The sequence below is a fragment of the Dipodomys ordii genome, unplaced genomic scaffold, assembly GCF_000151885.1.
Source record: "Dipodomys ordii isolate 6190 unplaced genomic scaffold, Dord_2.0 Scaffold320, whole genome shotgun sequence".
Lineage (NCBI taxonomy): Eukaryota > Metazoa > Chordata > Mammalia > Rodentia > Heteromyidae > Dipodomys > Dipodomys ordii.
The window spans coordinates 278,133-299,975 of record NW_012267536.1 but is presented as its reverse complement, the minus strand read 5'-3'; the positions used below and the strand labels follow the sequence as shown (position 1 = coordinate 299,975).

The 21,843-nt window shown below is 41.8% G+C and overlaps 1 protein-coding gene across 2 annotated transcripts in view; it reads right to left on the bottom strand.

Moving 5' to 3' along the window:
• Nucleotides 1-627: 627 nt before the first annotated feature.
• Nucleotides 628-21,843, bottom strand: part of Tbp (TATA box binding protein) — a 21,639-nt gene continuing 423 nt past the window's right edge. The window contains exons 2-8 of one of the 2 annotated variants that reach the window (XM_013036639.1): nt 15,974-16,141; nt 13,704-14,083; nt 10,833-10,920; nt 6,718-6,809; nt 3,031-3,198; nt 2,293-2,387; nt 628-1,348 (exon numbers count right to left, since the gene is read on the bottom strand). In XM_013036639.1, the coding sequence (XP_012892093.1) occupies nt 1,269-1,348; nt 2,293-2,387; nt 3,031-3,198; nt 6,718-6,809; nt 10,833-10,920; nt 13,704-14,083; nt 15,974-16,027 (957 nt within the window). In that variant the 5' untranslated portion in view covers nt 16,028-16,141 and the 3' untranslated portion in view covers nt 628-1,268. The remainder of the gene's footprint in view (nt 1,349-2,292; nt 2,388-3,030; nt 3,199-6,717; nt 6,810-10,832; nt 10,921-13,703; nt 14,084-15,973; nt 16,142-21,843) is intronic. The other variant, XM_013036638.1, reaches the window with a different exon arrangement.

The following is a 21,843-nucleotide window of genomic DNA, read 5'->3' as shown; positions in this document are numbered from 1 at the left end:
TTGCCTTGCATGCATGAGGCCCTGGGTTCAATTCCTCAGTACCACATAAGCAAAAAGAAAAAAGCCAGAAGTGGCGCTGTGGCTCAAGTGGTAGAGCGCTAGCCTTGACCTGAAGAACTGAGGGACAGTGCCCAGACCCAGAGTTCAGGCCCCACAACCGGACCCAAAAAAAAAAAAAAGAATGAAACCTAAGAACTTGTAAATGCCTACTTGTTATTGCATGGGAAAAACAGCCTTCACCAAAATATTATACCAGAGAACCTGGAGTCTGTGAACAGGACATCAGCTTTCACAGAGAAGACTCAGATTATTTTTTGACTCTTAGCATAGCTATAAAACATGCCAAGTCTAGTGGGAGCCTAAGCTCTTTACTCTAAAAGTGGGACAAGGGGCTGGGAAGGTGGCTCAGTGGTAGAGTGCTTGCCTTGCATGCCTGAGGCCCTGAGTTCGATTCCTCAGCACCACATAAGCAAAGGTCCCAAGCACTGTGAGGTACTGAGGAGGCAAGAGGTACTCAAGGCAGGGTAGTCGTAATGGTGATCACTTTTGTATGTTTTCAGGTGTATGTCCGTATTCACGGCAAATGTACAATGAAATGTTGACCAAAACAAATGACAAACATCAAAATGGTTTCAGACATTATATCTAAAATACAATTTTTTAACAGTATGGTCACATGACTCTTAAAAGATATAAGAACAGTCTAACACTTTTGTAAACTGCATTTTTTCTTATACAGAGTACTGTGAAGAAAGAAACATATGTACAGCCATTTGCTTTCATTAATACAGCTATTCTGTCCTGCAATACTGGAAAGGTGGAATGTGTCTGGCACAAAAATAACCCCTAAGAATTACAAATTAGAAAAACAACAATTTTAAAAAAGATTCTTTTCTGTTAGAAATATAAAACCTGTGGCTTATGGGGAAAAATTAAAAACTTCAACTGTACAGGTGTCTTGAACACTTAAAAGTCTGTCCCTTTAACCAACCAACTTGTCAACAGCAGTGTTTAAAATATAAATAAATGGGCAACGCTGCCCAAATAGCAGCACAGGATGAGCAACTCACAGTAATGCTGCGGGGTGATCTCAGTGTGGAAAAGTAGCCTGCCCAGCAACCTGCAGTGGCACACCAAAGAGGACATCGCCTGGTGCTGCAACCTGTAACTGAGTGTCCATCTTCTCACAACTGCACCATCAGAGGTACCAAAAATGATTTGTTTAAAAAAACAAGTGGGTGAGGAAGGCAGGAGTAAGTGGGCAGCTACTACGTGGTCTTCCTGAATCCCTTTAGGATGGGGTAGATGTTTTCAAATGCTTCATAAATTTCTGCTCTGACTTTAGCACCTACAGATAGAGATAAATGTAAAATGGCATGCGATGTCATCATCTCAAAGCTGCAAGCCATCACTCCAGCCCAGCCCAGCCCAGCCCAGCTTTTCTTTTGTTGGTTACAAAGATGGAGTCTAGCAAGTTACAAACCTGTAGAGCTCAGACTCCTGAGTAGCTAGGAATATAGGTGAGGGCCAATTCAGCAATTTCCTTCATACAGATTTTTTAAATTACAAAAACAATATACCCACTAGCTCTGTCCCCCCAGTCCACAGCTCTTCCCCACACTCCATCCTATACAAATTCATAATCCAGACCCCCCTGTCCACAAGTGTAGCTCACATTTCATCCTTCACCAAGACATAAAAGAACAGCACTGGAGGCAAAATATTTCTCCCCACTGGCATCTCAGCTAAACTACACTTTCCTTTGTTGCTTCATAATGGTACACTGATGAACCCCAAACTCCAGAGGATTTATTCCAGCTAAACACATTATCTATTATTAGTTTATCAGTGTTGTCATACCCTGCCTACTCACCCCCAGGCAAGAAAAAAGGCTGAGTAGGGTAAGAAGAGAATTTAAAACAACAACAAAACACAACCTTGGTGCTTGTGACATATGCCTATAATCCTAGTTATTCAGGAGACTGAGATCCAAGGATCACAGTTCAAAGCCAGCCCCCACAGGAAAGTCCAGGAGACTCTTATCTCCAATAAACCACTTAGAAAAAGGCAGAAGTGGTGCTGATTCAAGTGGTAGAGCACTACCCTTGAGCAAAAGAAGCTCAGGGACTGCGCCCAAGTCCTGAGTTCAAGCCCCACGACTGGCCAAAAAAAAGGAAAAGACATCTTCAACATGTTAGACAAATGTACCAACACAAGTTTCTTTTTAGCACTGAGAAAATTCTATCCTTGTAACTCTCAAACTTTGAGATACTACCTCCCCTTGTAACTTACCTGTTAATACAACTTTTCCTGAAACAAAAATAAGGAGAACAATTCTGGGTTTGATCATTCTGTAGATTAGTCCAGGAAATAACTCTGGCTCATAGCTAGAAGGATAATAGCAAAAGGAGTTTAGAAATCAAAGTGTCTCATGTTTAAAGAAATTATTATGATATTCCCCACCAAAAAATTAACTACTGGTTATGTACTCTATCACCTACTCCTATGTCCAGTGAGCCTGGGCTATGAAGTCTGGAGAGAAAGAGAGAAAGAGAGAGGAGAGGAGAGGGGAGAGAGAGAGAGAGAATGTTCATACATGCATAAATACAGAGAGAGAGAGAGTGAGAATGAAAGAGTCAAAGAAGAAAGATGGAAAGAGTATGTGTATGTGTGTTTTCATTCTATCTGTTCTTTATCCAGATTCTCATTCCTCCCTTTATACAAGAGGTTGTGGATTCAATTCATGTACTTAAAATGTATTCAACAACATAAAATATAATTCATTCTAGTTAAGGGTATTTTAGGGTATCATTAAATTACATGGAAAGTGACAATCTGGGGAAGATGTTGTTATTCCTTAGAAGAGCAGGAAGAAGTCCTAGAAGAAATACAATTGATAACTATATCCTTTGTTTACATAATATACACATTATGATGACATCCTCTGAATCTCCTATGTGGTTTATTCTGAACAAACTATAAATATAGTAAAGTGATGCCAAAAGTAATCCCAGCACATTTCAGACTCACCTACTAAACTGCTGATGAGTGAGCACAAGGCCTTCCAATCTTATGGGGAATTTCACATCACAACTTCCCACCATGTTCTGAATCTTGAAGTCTAAGAACTTGGCTGGAAAACCCAACTTCTGTACAACCCTGGCATATTTCCTTGCTGCTAGTCTGGACTGTTCTTCACTAGAGAAAGGAAAAAATGCATTTATACTGAAGTTAGCTGATTCAATCATTTAGAAGAATGACTTATTAAAAGTCTGAATTAACTTATCAGGAATAAACTGGTCACTCTCCTTCCAATATGACAAAACAGCAACACATATTAACAAGTTCTTCATAAGGTATTCCTGCATCCTCAATGGAAAACTGTGGGCCTACCAAGATGATCAACCTTTATATCAAATATTTGGGGATGCTACAAGTAGTACCACCATCACTGTTATTATTACTTTTGTGCACAAATTTCAATTGAGATGAAAACTTGGCTTCATATTAACAGAAAAATGCTGATGCTATTAAAGTTCTATCCTTTTTTATTCTATGCCTTCTTTATTAGATAAAACTATGACTCAGGAACTTGAAGAGTTTATGTAAGAACAATAAAATGCAAGTGATAATGCCACAAAAGATTGTCATGTGCAGGAAATCAGAAATGCCAAAAGTGGGGCTGGGAATGTGGCTTAGTGGGAGAATGCTTGCCTAGCACGTATGAGGCCCTGGGTTTGGTTCTTCATTGCCACATTCACAGAAAAGGCCAGAAGGGGCACTGCGGCTCAAGTGGTAGAGTGTGAGCCTTGAGCAAAAAAACTCAGGGACAGTGCCTAGACCCTGAGTTCAAGCCCCAGGACCAACAACAGCAACAACAAAAAAGTCCATCTTGGCTCTGCTGGGGTGAAAGATGGGAAAGAGGGGTGGTGGGTATTAGCAGGAATGGGGAAGTCTAATAGGGTGAATATGGTTGTAGTAATTTATATACATGTATGAAAAGAATTGTTTTAGGAAGAGAAGGAAGGGAAAGTGATAAGAGGGATGAGACTAATCATGATAGTCATTAAAATTATTAAGTTTGTTTGACATAAAATTTTCAAAAAGGGGCTGGGAAAGTGGCTCAGTGGTAGAGCACTTGCCTTGCATACATGAGGCCCTGGGTTCAATTCCCTAGCACCACATAAGCAAAAAGAAAATAAGCCAGAAGTGGCGCTGTGGCTCAAGCGCTAGCCTTGAGCTGAAGAGCTGAGGGACAGCACCCAGGCCCAGAGTTCAGGCCCCACAACTGGACCCAAAAAAAAAAAAAAATTTTTTTTCAATGATAAGCCAGGCACCAGTGGCTCACCCCTGTAATCCTAGCTACTCAGAAAGCTGAGATCTGATGGATCAGTTCAAAGCCAGCCTGGGCAGGAAAGTCCGTGAGACTCTTATCTCCAATAAACCACTCAAAAAGTGGAAGTGGCGCTGTGACTCAAGTGGTAGAGCACTCACCTTGAGCTGAAGAGCCCAGGGGCAGTGCCCAGGCCCAGAGTTCAGGCCCCACAACAACCAAAAAAAAAAAAAAAATTCAATGATAGGATTTTTTTTGGGGGGGTCTGGTCATGGGGTCTGAACTCTGGGCCTGGGTGCTGTCCCTCAGCTCTTCAGCTCAAGGCTAGCGCTCTATCCCTTGAGCCACAGTGCCACTTCCGGCTTTTTTTTTTTTTTTGCTTATATGGTGCTGAGGAGTCGAACCCAGGGCCTCATTCATGCAAGGCAAGCACTCTACCACTGAGCCATCTTCCCAGCCCAATGATAGAATATTAAATATAAGCATATTTGATATTTATATTAATATAAACAAAATGCTGTCAGGCACCAATGGCTCACGCCCATAATCCTAGCTACTCACAAAGGATCACAGTTCAAAACTAGCCTGGGCAGAAAAGCCCGTGAGAAGCTTATCTCAATTAACTAACAAAAAGCTTAAAATGGAGCTATGGCTCAAAGTGGTAGAGCACTAACCTTGAACACAAACGTTCAGAGACAGCACCCTTTCCCTGTGTTCAAGCCCCAAGACAGGTACCAAATCAATCTATCTATCTATCTATCTATCTATCTATCTATCTATCTATCTATCTATCTATCTATCTATCTATCCATCCTAAGAATTTGAGGGAAAGTACAGAAGGATATCAGCTAAAATAATCATACCTCTTATTTTTATTTGGTCAGACTATTAAGCTTTTCTTCCAGAAAAAAAAGGGCACTGATAGATCATGCCTGCAATCCTTAGCTACTCAAGAGGCTGAGATCTGAGGATCATGGTTTGAAGCCAGGCAGGAAAGTCTGAGACTCTTCAATTCAACCCCAAAAAAGGTGGAAGTGGAGTTATGGCTCAAGTGGTAGAGTACCACCCTTGAGCAAAAAGAAGCTCAGGGACAATACCCAACCCCTGAGGTCCAACCCCAGGACTGGCATCAAAAACAAACAAAAAAGGTCTTGGGAAGAATCAGAAACATCTGGCCAATAAACCGAAAGTTTCTGATGTTCTATGCAGAGGAAAATAGTAACAAGAAAGGTAAATTTCAAAGTTCCAAATAAGCAAAAATATCCACAGCCCCCTAAATATTAATAACTCAAGCACATTGTAATCATCTTTTCAAGTTTGAGTTCATACAAAACTAAGCAGATGTGGAACCCAAGCAATGGCATCTTTTGACAGGCATAGCTCTTAAGATGTATATAACTTGTAACTGCAAATGAAATTAGTTCCATTGAGGGCCAGCTGCTTTTTTTTCCCCATCATTCCTGGGGCTTGAACTCTGGGCCTGGGTGCTGTCCCTGAGCTCTCCAGCTCAAGGTGAGTGTTCTACCACTTAAGCTTCAGTACCAAGGTTTTCTGGTGGTTAACTGGAGCTAAGAGTCTCACGGATTTTTCCTGCCCAGGCTGGCGTTGAACCATGATCCTTAGTTCTCAGTCTTCTGAGTAGCTAGGAATACAGGCATGAGCCACTGTTGCCTAGCAAGGGACAGATGCTTTTGTGGCAACCATCAGCTTTGAAGTTCTACGATTCATAATCAATTTTTTCATGAATTTGCTTTTTTTCCCCACCTACTAGTTGTACAGTTTACTTTCATTAGTGTCCAGTGAGCTCTGCTGCACTTTTTCACAAACATATAATTGTTTTTACATACAAGAATCTTTATTAATAGTAATTTAATTATTTAATTTGCCAGTCCTGGGGCTTGAACTCAGGGCCTGGGCACTGTCCCTGAGCATCTCTTGCTCAAGGCTAGCACTCTACCACTTTTTTTTGTCTGCTGTGGGGCTTGAACTCTGGGCCTAGGCACTGTCCCTCAGCTTTTCAGCTCAAGGCGAGCACTCTAGCCACGGCACCACTTCCAGTTTTTTGTTTATGTGGTGCCAAGGAATTGAACCCAGGGCTTCATGCATACTGGGTAAGCACTCTACCACTAAGCAACATCCCCAGACCCTATTAATAGTTTTGATGTTATACTATATGTAGCATATGAAACTTAACTATAGAGATTGTATAAATGAGTAAAAATTGTATGTCCAAAACTGATTCTTCATTTTAGGAGTGAACTGCATGCTATCTAGGGACTAGAATCAACCATTTTAACAATCACATGTAAAAAGTGCTAGTCTAACAACCTAGACACCTTTTCTTTCATAACACACAGACCAGAGAATGAATTCCTTAAGATTACCTCTTAGCTCCTGTGCACACCATTTTTCCTGAACTGAAAATTAGTGCTGTGGTCCGTGGTTCCCTTATTCTCATGATTACGGCAGCAAATCGCTAAAATGGTGACAGGAAAACATTAGTGAAGTCATTTTAGAGAACTAGTGATAAGAAGACATTATAATTAAAGTGAAGAGCCTAGTACAAATAGTTATCAAACTATTTTTCCTATATACCTGTTCAGGATTTATTTTTTTCTTTTGTGCTAATACTGGGACTTGAACTCAAGACCTGGCTATTGGCACTACCTTTTGAACCACACCTCCACTCTGTTATTTGCTGGTCAACTTACACTCAGCTATGTCTGCCTGAACTGGCTTTGAACGCTGATACTCAGGTCTCAGCCTTCTGAGTAGTTAGGATTACAAGTGTGAGTTGCCAACATCTGGCTATACAGGATTTTCTCAAAGGTAACAAGGAACATATCAAATTAAGTCCAACTAGGACTACTAAGAAAGATAACTGTAAATTGCAATGAGAGTTTTGCAAAACTTGGTTTTTGTATTTTAGTGTTTGCTTGGTGATGCTAGGGGTGGAATCCGGGGCCTCATGCATGCTAAACAAGTACTACATTGCTGACCTACATCCCCAGATTGGTTCTTGGTACTGTCAACCAACACCAGGGCCAGTTTCTTATTCTGTGCTGCTCACAATGACTAGCTCTCTACAAAATTTTGTTTTATTAGTAGGAACTTTAGGCAGAAAAACTGAAAAACCTTTCTGCCTCCAGAGATTAACAAACCAGATTACAAGCATTATTAATATGTAATGAGATCCTATGTCCAAATGGCCTTCCTACAAAATGTAGGAAAGGAATCAAAGTTTTCATTTATACTATCTGCCTTTTGTGTTTTTTACATGTTCACTGTTTAAGAACTCTTTTCTTGCTATAACTGTAACTCATATGTGGATTGAATTAATGTCTTTGGCAAAAGGCAAAGCATCCTTTCAAATAAGTTAAAATTGTAACATATTAAAATCTACGTTTGTTTATATAAATAATCCATAACATTTCTAATTATCAAGATTGGCAAAATAAGAGTGTTCACATATAACATTTAACTAAACAACAAAAAGCTAATCAAGATGAATTGTTCCCTTATTATAGAAATAGTTTTTAATTTTTTTAATTTTTTGGTGCCAGTCCTGAGGCTTGAACTCAGGGCCGGGAGCCCTGAGCTTTTTTGCTCAAGGCTAGCACTCAACCACTTGAGCCACATCTCCACTTCTGGTGTTTTTGGTAGTTAACTGGAGGTAAAAGTCTCATGGGCTTTCCTGCCTGGGCTGGCTTCAAATCTTAATCCTCAGATCTCATCTTCCAAACAGCTAGGATTACAGGCCTCTGCTACTTGGCCAAAATGTTATTTTTAAACATCAGGACATAGGCATATATATACTCTTTCCCAGAGTCAACTTGTCTCACCAAAAGGCTTCCTAGCCTAGAAATTGAACTTCCAGCAGCTCTAAATCAAGGCTCAGGATCCACAACAACTTCAATCTTACTATCTATTGCCTCTTCCCTCTCCCTACTACCCTTTTGTCAGTCAGAGTCTCTCAACACAGCTTAAGTCTGGCCTCTAACTCCTTATCCTCCTGTCTCAACCTCTTGAGTCCTGGGATTATATGCATATACTGGTACACCTAGTTCTCATTTCTACTGCTTAATATTAATCCTTTTTGGCTCTTAGTTCCATCATTAAATTGGTTATCAAGCTTTTCCAAACATTCAAAGTAAGAACCTCAGATCACCTAATTTCTAAGATTCTGAAATGGTCTACCCATAGTGGTGCATATCTGTACAATCACAGTTCAAGACCAATTTAGGCTAAGTAACAACACATTGTCTCAAAAACAAACAAAAGATCCTGAGTTGTAAACAAAACAAAAAAAATAAGCTCTCGCCTTTAATCCTAGCTACTCAGGAGGCTGAGATCTGAGGATCATCGTTCAAAGCCAGCCCAGGCAAGAAAGTACGTCAGACTCTTAACTCCAATAAACCACTAGAAAACCCCACTAGAAAACCGGAAAGGGCGCTGTGGCTCAAGCAGTAGAGTGTTCGCCTTGAGCTGAAGAGCGCAGGGACAGTGCCCAAGCCCAGAGTTCAAGCCCCACGACCAACAAAGAACAAAAATAAAAGATCTTGAGTTGGTAACTGAAAATGAAGCAAGAACATGATTTCAATGGGTTGTACAGATATTTATATCCTAGCTAGGAATTCCCTAAAATGTGAGAAAAAAGACTGGTTCAAAGGGAAATAGGGTGGGGTGTAGCTCAGTTGAAGAGTGCTGCTGGGCCCCCGGTGGCTCATGCCTGTAATCCTACACAGGAGGCTGAGATCTGAGGATCTCGGTTCAGAGCCAGCCTGGGCAGTAAAGTTCGTGAGATTCTTATCTCCAAGTAACCACCAGAAAATCAGAAGTGGTGCTGTGGCTCCAATTGGTAGTGTGCTCGCCTTGAGCTGAAAAGCCCAGGGACAGTGCCCAGTGCCCAGGCTGAGACCTAAGGATCAAGGTTTAAAGCCAGCCTGGGCAGTAAAGCCTGGGAAACTATCTCCAATTGAAGCACTAAAAAGCCAGAAGTGGAGCTGTGGCTCAATGGTAGAGTGCTAGCCTTGAGCAAAAAACACTCAGGGACAGCACCTAGGCCCTAAGATTCAAACACCAGGACTGGCACCATTTAAAAAAAAAAAAGGCAAATGAAAAATTGAGTTTCTCAGGGAGACACCTCAAAGTAATCGCCAAGGGTCTTTGATCCACCATGGAGTTGTGTACTCCAATTATCTATCTAAATGGAGAAGGGAGCACCTCCTTGATGGCATTCAGCTGGCCACCAGCTGTCAGTAACTTAGCCAAGGAAGGAAAAGACTGCATTCTGCCCCCAGGGATTCCTTCTATTCTCTCTTTTTATTGTATCTATTCAATAGAACTACTTTCCTGGTATAAAGGCTGACAGTTATCTGATGAACCTATGTTGGATGTTCACCTTTTCATAAAGCTGCTTCTGCATGACCTGCTCATGAACCCAGCTGTCTCTTTCCAGACCCAAACAAAATGTGTCTATCTCGGCCTCTAAGAATATCTACTCATTTTCAAATTTAAAAAAACAAAAAAACAAAAACAACAACCAACATTCCATTGGTATAGACAAAACCCCTTTTTCTTTTTCTTGCATTTTTGTACTAGTACTGGCATGCCAGTACTAAGCCTTGAATCCCAGGCCTTGTGCTCTTGCTTAGCTTTTTCACCCAGAGCTGGGAAAAATCTCTTTTTTTTGGTCGGTCCTGGGGCCTGAACTCTGGGCCTGCGCTGTCCCTCAGCTCTTTAGCTCAAGGCTAGTGCTCTACCACTTGAGCCACAGCGCCACTTCTGGGTTTTTCTGCTTATGTGGTGCTGAGGAATGGAACCCAGGGCCTCATGCATGCAAGGCAAGCACTCTACCACTGAGCCACCTTCCCAGCCCCGAAAAATCTTTAATATACAATTAGCTGCTAGCTTAATCACTTTCTACAATGACAGAAACTTTGTAACTTTCTCCCCACTGAGAAGGGAAGAAAAAAATACTAGGAAAAAAAATTATGTAAGTGTAGAAAAACACATTGTAATAAACCTTCTTTACTTACTATTCAACTTTTAACAATTACTAACTCTTGGTCAATCCTTATGCTCCCTGCCCAATGCTCCCACAGGATTACTCATGTATATATCACACACATACTATATAGTAGCTCAAAACATAAATGGGAGTCAGGCACTGCTGACTTATACCTGTAATCCTACCTACTCAGGAGGCTGACATCTGAGGATCAGGGTTCAAAGCCAGCCTGGACAGGAAAGTCTGTGAGACTTTCCTGAAAACTGAAAGTGGCACTGTGGCTCAAAGTATAGAGCACTAGCCTTGAGTAAAAAAGCTCGGGGACAGAGCCCAGACATTAAGTTCAAGCCTCACGACCAACAACAAAGGAAATAATATTCATTTGGCTGGTGCCAAGAAACTAAAGCGTAACACAGCTTTCTGATCTAGGGACTACTAGAAAATTTGTGTTTTACTGTATAGTTTGAAGTACATGAAAATGGGTCTGACCTTAGGGTTATATTCAGCATTTCGAGCACGAAGTGCAATGGTCTTCAGATCAAGTTTACAACCAAGATTCACTGTGGATACAATATTTCTGCAAAAAATAAAATAAAAGTAAAATGAAGTAAGTTCAACTTTCATACAATGAGGTTTAAGTGATCTAGGAATCTGATATTTTCACCAGGTATTACTCTTTCTAGTAGTGTTTAAGTTCTCTTTTTCTCTCTCCTCACCTGTCCCTTCCTCTCCCATCTCTGTCCCCATTCCCTCCTCTCTTCCTCTCTTCTCCCTTCCTATCACATGCATACATATCATCTAGCCCAGATTTCCTTACTTAGCATTCACAATGTATCATGAGGTGGTGATTACTAACATTCACACATTCAAAGGAGCTGAGGCCTCTGGACAGTACCCCATTCCAGTATGCATGTGAGACTCAGGTGGAGAACTAGGGCTTGGGTCTCTCTCCTAAGCCTTTCCTAATCAGCTGTTCTCTTTCTCTGAGCTCTGAAATACCACCAAGGTCAGCTCATTATTAAAAAGTATCTGTAATGAAAATAGGCAGGCAAAACTTTCTCAGGCCTCCAAAAATGTTAGTTTTTGGAAGGATGAGAATCCCATTTCTTTGGCAATGGAAAAGATGCGATTTCTCACTTGGTTTGCTTCAGTAATTCATGATACATAGAGTCATCATTGGTTACCTTGGTCCAGAAGGCCTTTGTATGTATTCTTGAATTATTTTGTAAATAATTTATGAAAGACAAAGATATGAAGCCAGGTACTGTTGGGTCATGCCTGTAACCTTAGCTATTCAAAAGGCTGAGATCTGAGGATCACAGTTCAAAACCAGCCAGGAGAGAAAAATCAGCCACCAGAAAACCAGAAATTGCACTATGAATCAAAGTGGTAGAGTGTTAGCCTTGAGTGAGAAAAAAAAAAGCTCTGGGACAGCAACCAGGCCAAGTTCAAGACAAAAACAAACAAAATACGATATTATGAAGCTGGGCACTGGCAACTCATACCTGTAATCCTAGCTACTTAGGAGCCTGAGATCTGAGGATCACATTTCAAAGCGCAGGCAGGCTCTTATCTCCAACTATCTATCAAAAAGATGGAAATGGAGCAGTGGCTCAAAGTGGTAGAGCACCACCAGCCTTGAGCACCAAAGCTCAGGGATAGCACCCAAGCCCAGAGTTTAAGTCCTATGACCAGCACCAAATAAAAGATACAATGAAAACAACTTTATTATAAATATTAATGAAACAGCAAACTAAAATTTTTATTCTACATTTTCCTCATTTTTGAAAGCATGTAAATATGAAATGGATAACATCCTCTGAATGCAATTCAATTGTCACACACAGACCTGGAACAGTGCCATCCATCCTGATGATATGGTTCTAGATAAGTATACAAAGACAATAAGTTCTAACTCAAATGTTGCTTCTGATTATATTTCTCGTACTCTCTGATACATAGCTATAAACCCGAATAGGTTGAGCGCTTTGGTTTCTCCATTATCTATTTCCTTCCTGTCACTTCTGCATACAACACATGCTTTCATCACCTGTCTGTGATCTGCTCAAGTAAATATGGTGTGTATATATACATAGACATATACATATATATGTCACGTTAGTCATGTAATAGATAAATGCATTCTCATTTATTTTCATAAAATATTTACCTTAATTCTTCATAAATCTAAAAAAATTTGAGAATACTGAACTGCCATCCAGTCAGGGTGTTATTAAATGGAAACTGAATGTGGCTGACTGGATGCCTTATGGAACATAAAAAACAAATACACAGCCCAAACTAGTTCCAGTTTATGACTTTAGCCAGAAATAATACATACTTAATGTCTATAACTGAAGTTATTCAAAAACTTTGCTGGATCCTCAATTACACACCACTGAGTTCTAAAAGGAGTAAGAGCTGAGTTATAAATGACAACTGTGTATGTAGTAAGGGAAATAAGCTGCACAAGAAAAGTGAGTAATTTTGATTATAAAGATTCCTTTAGCTGGGCACCAGTTGCTCACGCCTATAATTGTAGCTACTCAGGAGGCTGAAATCTGAGGATCACGGTTCAAAGCCAGCCTGGTCAGGAAAGTCCATAAGACTCTAATTAACCACCAGAAAATCAGAAGTGGTGCTATGGCTCAAGTGGTAGAGTGCTAGCCTTAAGCTGAAGAGCTGAGGGACAGTACTCAGGGCCAGAGTTCAAGCCCATGACCAACAAGAAAAAAAAAAAAAAAAAGGTTCCTTTAATTTGTTCAAAAGCATCTCCAAAGTAAATGCTACATTCTTCTCACTGACTAGTAACTGGAAACTTCTGGCTGTTATTCAGGAAGGAAAAATTTATTTTCCCTGCCCCTTAAATACTGTTACATATAGGCAGAAATCTCATTTGGAAGATGCCACACTCATCTTCTGGGAGAGACACAGATCTTCAAAGATCTGCATGTAAAATATTAATATGAAGAAATATAAATATGAAAAAAATCAGAACCACTATACCAGTACCAACACTATAATTACCCCAGAATTCACATGACTGACTCAGCAATCAGCTACAAGTAAATGTCCAGCAAGAGTGACAATGAAATTCACCTTGTATTTTAGTGGCTCAAGTACAGAAAACAAAAGTGACCCCATTTCTAAAAATGTTAGGAGACCCTTTTGCTTAGGGCATTGACTCACAGCTCCCGTTCCTTCTTAAAAGACAGATGAAGCCACCTGTGACACATGATTACCGCTCTGCCATGCTTTTACGTATACCAACTATCTGAAAGCAGCGGCTGTAACTCAGCTCTCAGGGCCTCCTCTGGCACGAGGCACGGGGCACGGGACACCCACACACCAAGTACTCACTGCAGCTGTGGTACGATCCCAGAGCTCTCAGAGGCTGGTGTGGCAGGAGTGATAGGAGTCATAGGTGTCATGGGAGAGGGATACAGGGGAGTGGTGCCTGGCAAGGGTGCAGTGGTCAGAGTCTGAGAATGAAACAGTTGTGGAGTCTGGCCTGAGGCCCCCTGTGTCGCCTGTTGAGAAGTTGATTGCTGTACTGCAGCTGCAGCAGTTACCACTGCCTGCTGCTGCTGTTGCTGCTGTTGTTGCTGTTGTTGCTGCTGCTGTCTTTGTTGCTCTTCCAAAATAGACAAACTATTGGTGTTCTGAATAGGCTGAGGAGTCAGACCTGTGCCATAAGGCATCATTGGACTAAAGATGGGTATTCCAGGAGTCATGGCACCCTATAGAAGAAAGCACGGGAAACAATGGGTTAGGCCAATGCTATCGTTTGTGAGCCTTGTGTGGTGATATAAAACATAAAGAAATTTGCTACTCTGAAACTTATATTCCACCTTAATATTGAATACAGTAGATGAGAGCTTAGAATTGAAATCCAAATGTCACTTATGAGGAAGTTCTCTAATCTCCCAAATCTATCCAGAATGGACATAATCAGAACAACTCATATCCCTGTTTACATGAGGAGTACCTTATCTGTCTCAATGTGAATAACCAATTACATGCTCACCTAAAGATATCTACCTAAGCATTCAATGTAGCAGGCATTTAGAAAATGCTGAACTGTTAAATAATCATAAGAATGATTAGTATTACTATTAGAATACTATTCAAAGAGTTGCTCACAGCCAGGTGCCAGTGGCTCATGCCTGTAATCCTAACTACTCAGGAGGCTGAGATCTGAGGATCACGGTTCAAAGCTTGGGCAGGAAAGTCCGTACTTATCTCCAATAAACCACTAGAAAACCGGAAGTGGTGCTGTAGCTCAAGTGGTAGAACTGAAAAGCACAGGGTCAGCGCCCAAGCCCAGAGGTCAAGCCTCACAACTGACAAAAAAAAAAAAAAAAAGTTGCTCACTTGGCCTCACAAAAGCATAAAATAATAAAACCCATCAAATACTAGCAACCTACTTTTCTCTAACACTTCAATACTTTTGGGGCATTGTTAAACTTACTAAGTTACCTAAGTCCCACAACAGCACTTTGGGAAGTAAAATGGACCTGTTCTTCCCATGTAAAGATAGTAAATTGAGATTGGCACTGGTGGTTCATACCTGTAACTAGCTAATGAGAAGGCTGAGATCTGAGGATTGCCATTTTAAGCTAGTACAGGCAGGGAAGTCTATGAAACTCTTATCTCCAGTTTACCACCAAATCAGCTGGAAGTATAGATGTGGCTCAAGTGGTTGAGTGCCAGCCTTCAGCAAAAAAGTTCAGAGTGCCCAGACCCTAAGTTCAAGCCCCAGGACCAGCACAAGAAAGGAAGAGAGGGAAAGGGAAGGGTAAACAGGGGAAGGAAAGGAAAAAATAAAGAGACAGAAGAGAAGAGAAAGACATGAAATGCATGCCTAGAGAAACTAAATGACATTCCCAAGATCACAGGTCTCTAGCAGATGAACCAGGATCACAAAGATCCTAACCCTAACACAGTCTTTCTTTGACAATAGAATCTATGAGGCTCACAGAATATGCAGAGACTTAAAATATGGCTTTGTAAATCCCTTAATATCATTTGCAATGTTCTGTATTTTTTACATAGAGGGTCCCAAGTTTACTTTGATTCTCAAATTCACATAAAGAGCCATGATATTTTTTTCACTTTCACCATTTTATTTGGCAAACAATACAAGATAAATATGTCTACGATATTAACCTTACAGCAAGAATACAAAAGGAGAGGCTCGGCACCAGTGGCTCATGCCTGTAATCCTAGCTACTCAGGAGACTGAGATCTGAGGATCACAATTCAAAGCCAGCTCAAGCAGGAGAGTCTAGTAGACTTATCTTCAATTAACCACTAAAAAGCCAGAAGTGGAGTTGTGGTTTAAGTGGTAGTGTGCTAGCTTTGAGCAAAAAAGCTCAGAGACAGCACCAAGTCCCTGAGTTCAACACCCAGGACCAGCACAAAAAAAAAAAAAAAGACTGTCTTCTAGACAAAATACTTAAGATAGCTTCCAAACAAATTCCCAAAGTAAAACACTGTTGTGTCTATACAGAGCCTAACAGAACTTTTCAAAAAAATAAAGGAAGCTTGAAAGAAACTCACTTTTAGTAACAGATAGCTAAACAACCACCTTACAGTACAGATATCCAACCTCCCTCCTACTTTATTACCTGGGGGGAGGCCAAGCCCTGAGCATAAGGAGGCAGGCTGTTGTTCTGATCCATGGTGCTCACTGTCTTTAGTACTCCGTCTTTTCCTAGAGCATCCCCAATACACTCCACTCAGCAACTCTCTCAGTCCTCTGGGTTATCTTCACACATCAATCAAAAATGATGCTGCTTGGGAAAAAAAGTTGAAGTTTAATATAAGAACACAGGTAACCAGTATCATAACTACAGTTTTGTGGTTACACAAATCACAAGAAAACCAAAGCATCCAGGCATAGTTGTTCATACCTGTAATCCTGACTACTCAGAATATGGAGGCAGGAGGACTTTGCGTTTCAGGCTAACTTGGCAGGTGAAAATGATAACTCCTCTGTACATCATCTTTATAATAACCATGAAAATATTAAAATGCAAAACAAAAGGTGATAGAGTACTTGCCTAGCATGCTCAAGGGAAAAAACAGAAAAAAAAATTGGGGGCAGTCATGGGACTTGGACTTGGGACCTGGGCATTGTCTCTGAGCACTTCTGATCAAGGCTTATGCTCTACCACTTTGAGTCACAGACCCACTTCTGGTTTTCTGGTGGTTAATTGGGGACAGAAGTCTCACAGACTTCCCTGTCCCAGCTGGCTTTGAATCAAAATCCTCAGATCTCAGCATTCTGAGTAGATACAATTACAGACGTGAGCAAACAGTTCCTGGAAAGAAAAAAACTTTAAAAAAAAAAAACAATTAAACTATTGTGGAATATTTTATTTTTGGCCTCGTAACTTTTTTTTTTTTTTTTTGGTCAGTCATGGGGCTTGAACTCTAGGGCTTGGGTCTGTCCCTGCACTCTTCAGCTCAACAGGAATGCTCACCGCTTGAACCACAATGCCACTTCCGGTTTTCTAGTGGTTACTTGGGTAAGAGTATCGCAAACTTTCCTGCCCGGGCTCGCTTTGAACTGTGATCCTCAGATCTCAGCCTCCAGAGTAGCTAGGATTACAGGCGTAAGCCACTGGCGCCCTGCTGGCCTCATAACTTAAAGCCTATTCTTTTCACATTTCTTTTAATTACATGTCTAAATGTCAAGGGCCCAAAACTAAAATTACTTGTTGTTACATGTTTTATACTCTGACAAGGTTCAAAATTAAAGTGTCGGGCTAGGAATGTGGCTTAGTGGTAGAGTGCTTTCCTAGCACACATGAAACCCTGAGTTCAATTCCTCAGTACCACATACACAGTAAAAGCCAGAAGTGGCACTGTCGCTCAAGTGGTAGAGTGCTAGCGTTGAGCAAAAGAAACTCAGGGACGGTGTCCAGGCCCCGAGTTCATGTCCTAAGACTGGCAACCCTCCCTTGGCCCCCCAAAAATTAAAGTGTTAAAATCAGCATTAAAAACTGAGGCAAAGCTGGGAATGTGGTTAGTGATAGCATGCAAGAAGTCCTGGGTTCGATTCCTCAGTACTGCTATGGCTCAAGTGGACAGTGCCCAGGCCCAGAGTTCAGGCCCCACGACTGGACCCCCCCCTCAAAAAAAAGAGACAAAAGCTTAGACCTAAAATTGTAGTCTGAGGCTACCCTAAGCATAAAAGTTCTCTAGACTCTACCTTGAAAAACAACCAGCAAAAGCATGGTTAGAACTGTGACTCAAAGTGGGAGAATGCCAGCCAAGCATACATGAGGACCTGAGTTCAAACCCTAGTACTATCAAAAAAGAAAAAAAAACTGAAACCAAAAGTCTGTACCTGTCCAAAAAATTAAAAAATTCAGTGAGCCAGGCACTAGGAGCACTTGCCTGTAATCCTACTCAGGAGTCTGAGATCTGAGGATCGAGGTTCAAAACCAACCAAGACATGAAATTCTTCTACACAATAATCCATTAAAAAAAAAAAAACAGAAATGGAGCTGTTGCTAGAGCACTAGCATTAAACACAAAAGCTAATATAGCATCCAGGCCCAAAGTTCAAGCTCCAGGACTAGCATAAAAGAAAAAAAAAAATCAATGAGATCTCATCTCAACAAACATGCCAGGCATGGTAGGGCACATCTGTCATCCCACCTAAGTGAGAGGCATAGGTAAGAGGACTGTGGTCCAGGCTAGCCACAGCAAAAAGCATGAGACCAAATCTGAAAAATAGCATAAAGCATAAAGGGCTGGAGACTCAAGTGGAAGCCTCTTGTCTGGCAAGCATCAAGGCCGATTCAAAACCCCTAGTACTGGGAAAACAAACAAAACAAACAAAAAACACTAGGAGCCAGGCTCCAGTGGCTCATACCTATAATCCTAGTTACTCAGAAGGCTGACATCTAGGACCTTGGTTCAAAGCCAGCCCGGGCAGGAAAAAGTCCGTGAGACTCTTATCTCCAATAAACCACCGATAACCAGAAGTGGTGCTGTAGCTCAAGCAGTAGAATGCTCGGTAGAGAGCTCGCCTTGAGCTGAAGAGTGCAGGGACAGCACCCAAGCCCAGAGTTTAAGCCCCACGACCAACAAAACAAACAAAATAACCCACAACTTTTGGAGAAGTTAGGTATGAAGATAAATGCCTACAATCCCTGTTCTCAGGGGACTGAGACAGAGGATAAGTTTGAAGCAAAGACTATCTCAAGAACCAGAAAAATAAAACTTTTGAGAAAAACACATAAAGGGAACAAATTCCAATGCAAACTGTACTATCAGAGCAGACAGCTTATTGACCATAATAAAAATTTATTGTATTTATTTATTTTTTGGTGGGGGGGGTCCAGTTGTGGGGTCTGAACTCTGGGTCTGGGTGCTGTCCCTCAGCTCTTCAGCTCAAGGCTACCACTTGAGCCACAGCGACACTTCCAGCTTTTTTCGTTTTGCTTATGTGATGCTGAGGAATCGAACCCCAAGGCCTCATGCATGCAAGGCAAGCACTCTACCACTGAGCCACCTTCCCAGCCCATATAATAAAAATTTATAATAAATATAATTTTAAATACCACTGTTAGGCCAAGTTCAGGTTTTTAAACCTGTCACTCAATTTTATACCTTTCACAGTATCTTGGGCATAAAGTTTAATAAACATTGAATTGGATTCAATATGCTTTAGTGTAATCATTTATTGAGCTCCAACTGCAATGAAAAATTACAGAAGCAACTATATAAACAATAAAATGTTTTCAGAGTAAGGGCTGGGAATGTGGTTTAGTGGGAGAGTGCTTGCCTACAATGCATGAAGCCCTGGGTTAGATTTCTCAGTACCACATAAACAGAAAAAGTGTGCTAGCCTTGAGCAAAAGCAGCTCTGGGACAGTGCCCAGGCCCTGAGTTAAAGCCCCAGAACTGGCCAAAAAAGTAATTATTTTACTTCTTAGAACACCTTAATGACAGCTGTCTTATTATGTAGCATTCTACTTTTTCTTTTTTCCAGATAAGACAAAGTGCTGCCTCAAATTCCAAAGGTAGCCTAAGATGCCTTGAACTCAAATCCTGTTTCCATCTCCTCGGTGCTGAGATTGCAGAAGTACACCACTATACTCAGCTTTGCTGGCATCTGAAGTTACTTGCTAATGAAAGAAATGTAACTCCTAAAAGACATTCCCTACTACCCTCCCCGCAAGTGGCGAAGATCCAATCCAGGACCTCATATAAGCTAAACAAAGGGCTGTATCTTCAGCCTCTAAGAGATCTTATCAGTTCAGCTCAAACAGACCTATAACTTGCTGTGGGGTGCAGTGACAACAGAATGTCAAAAAAAGATTAAATGACTGAATGAGTTATCAACATGTGTCTAGTTATATAGTATGCACAGAAAAATATTAGCTAATATTATAAATGTGAACACTGGTTATCAGAAGATAGTCTCATATAAAACATATAGATCTCACACTTAAAAGCATTATGTCCAAAGACCCACATTAACTTCAAGAGTAAACAACACAGGGCTGGGAAGGTAGCTCAGCGGTAGAGTGCATGCCTTGCAAGAATGAGGCCCTGGGTTTGATTCCTCAGCACCACATTAACAGAAAAAGCCGGAAGTGGCTCTGTGGCTCCAGTGGTAGAGCGCTAGCCATGGGTGAAGAGCTGAGGGATAGCGCCCAGACCCAGAGTTCAGGCCCCATGACCGGCAAAAAAAAAAAAAAAAAAGAGTAAACAGCAGGCACATTTATCTGATATTTGCTGACCCAGTGAAAGTACCCTAAAGATTATCCTACACCCCTGTCACTGAAAAAAAGCAGACAAGCCAGGCAGTGGTGGCTCATGCCTGTAATCCTAGTTACTCAGGAGGCTGAGATCTGAGGATCATGGTTCAAAGCCAGCTCAAGCAGGAAAGCCCATGAGACTCTTATCTCCAATAAACCACTCAGAAAACCATAAGTGGGCCTGTGGCTCAAGTGGTAGAATGCTGGCCTTGAGCTGCAGGGTGCAGGGACAGCACCCAAGCCCAGAGTTCAAACCCCGTGGCAGACCAAAAAAAAAGGCAGACAAATGTGAAGAGGAAGGATCCTGCCTCTGAAATATGTCAAATATATAGGAAAATTATACTTTTCTGACATTATTATCCTATAATAACAGAAGTGCTACAGATATAAAGATGAAGAGTATGCGGTCCTCTGCATCAAACAGTTGAACTAAGTAAGCTGAGTATGCTAAGCTTATGCATTAAGTACGCTAAGATCCATGAAAGCAGAAACAAATCTCTCTGTGCCTACCACCATGCTTGGCATAAGTATATGATCATGAATGAATGCACATATGTTGTTGTAGAAAACTAAAATATACAGACTAAAGTACTCTGAAAAGATGACAGTATTTTCTCTAAGCAGGGACCATCTAACACAGCTCTAACAAGATAAATAAGTTATGAATATCCATGTTAGGTAAAATGAAATGATACACAAGGACATAAAGAGAGTGTATCTGGTAATGCAAATAATGAGCTCTATATGACTAGGGACTGCAAGTGAGATAGCAGCTATGGGGAGGATCACATCTTCAAGAGCAGCCAATGTAATTACATAGGCAACAAGAATAAAGGATTTAAGTGCAGCAAGATTGCTTTTGGCAAGAATTTATAAATTTGAGAGGAGAAAACTCGAGGCTGAAAATTCAGTGTAAGGATCATTGGTATGGTTGACCCCCAAGATAATAGAGGTAGGCTTTAAGGCTCAAAGTATTATTACAGATTTTTCCAGAACTTTTGGTGGCTCCAGGACACTTTGTGGGGGGGGGGGGGTGGCGCCTGAACTCAGGGCCTGGGTGCTGTCCCTCAGCCCTTTAGCTCAAGGCTAGCGCTCCACCACTTGAGCCACACGACACATTCGATTTTCTGGTGGTTCACCGGAGAGAGTGTCAAGGACTTTCCTGCCTGGGCTGGTTGAACCGCCATCCTCGTATCTCTGCCTCCTGAGCAGCTAGGATGACAGGCGTGCGCCACCGCGCCCGGCCTGCAGATGACATTTTGCAAACTCCAAGTCTTGGGAATTAGCGAGTGGGTCACTTCACGTTTGCTAGTCTGGGCTCGTCTCTCCTCACCTACGAGATGCGCCGCTCTGGGACCACTGCGCTGCCTGCAGCGCTCCCGTCGTTTGGGAAGCGAAGGACCAAGTTAGCACTTCCACGAGGCACAGTTCTTCAGTGTTCCAGGCTGGGCGTCACGCAGACCCAGTCCTCTTCCCACCAACGCCGCACGCCGCCGCGCGAGCCGCGCCGGTGCCTTTCCCCCAGCCGCCATGCGTTTCCACACGCTGTGCCATGCTCTCCCCTCTCCCGGCGTTCCCCCCCACGCGCCGTCACGCAGGACGCGCACCAAGCCTCCAGCTCCGCTTCGTTCCAACAGACGGCTCCCGCGGGCGGCCGGGCCTGCGCGACACGGCCTGCTCGCCGCGGGAGCGTGGACGGGCCCGCTCGGCCTTCGGGG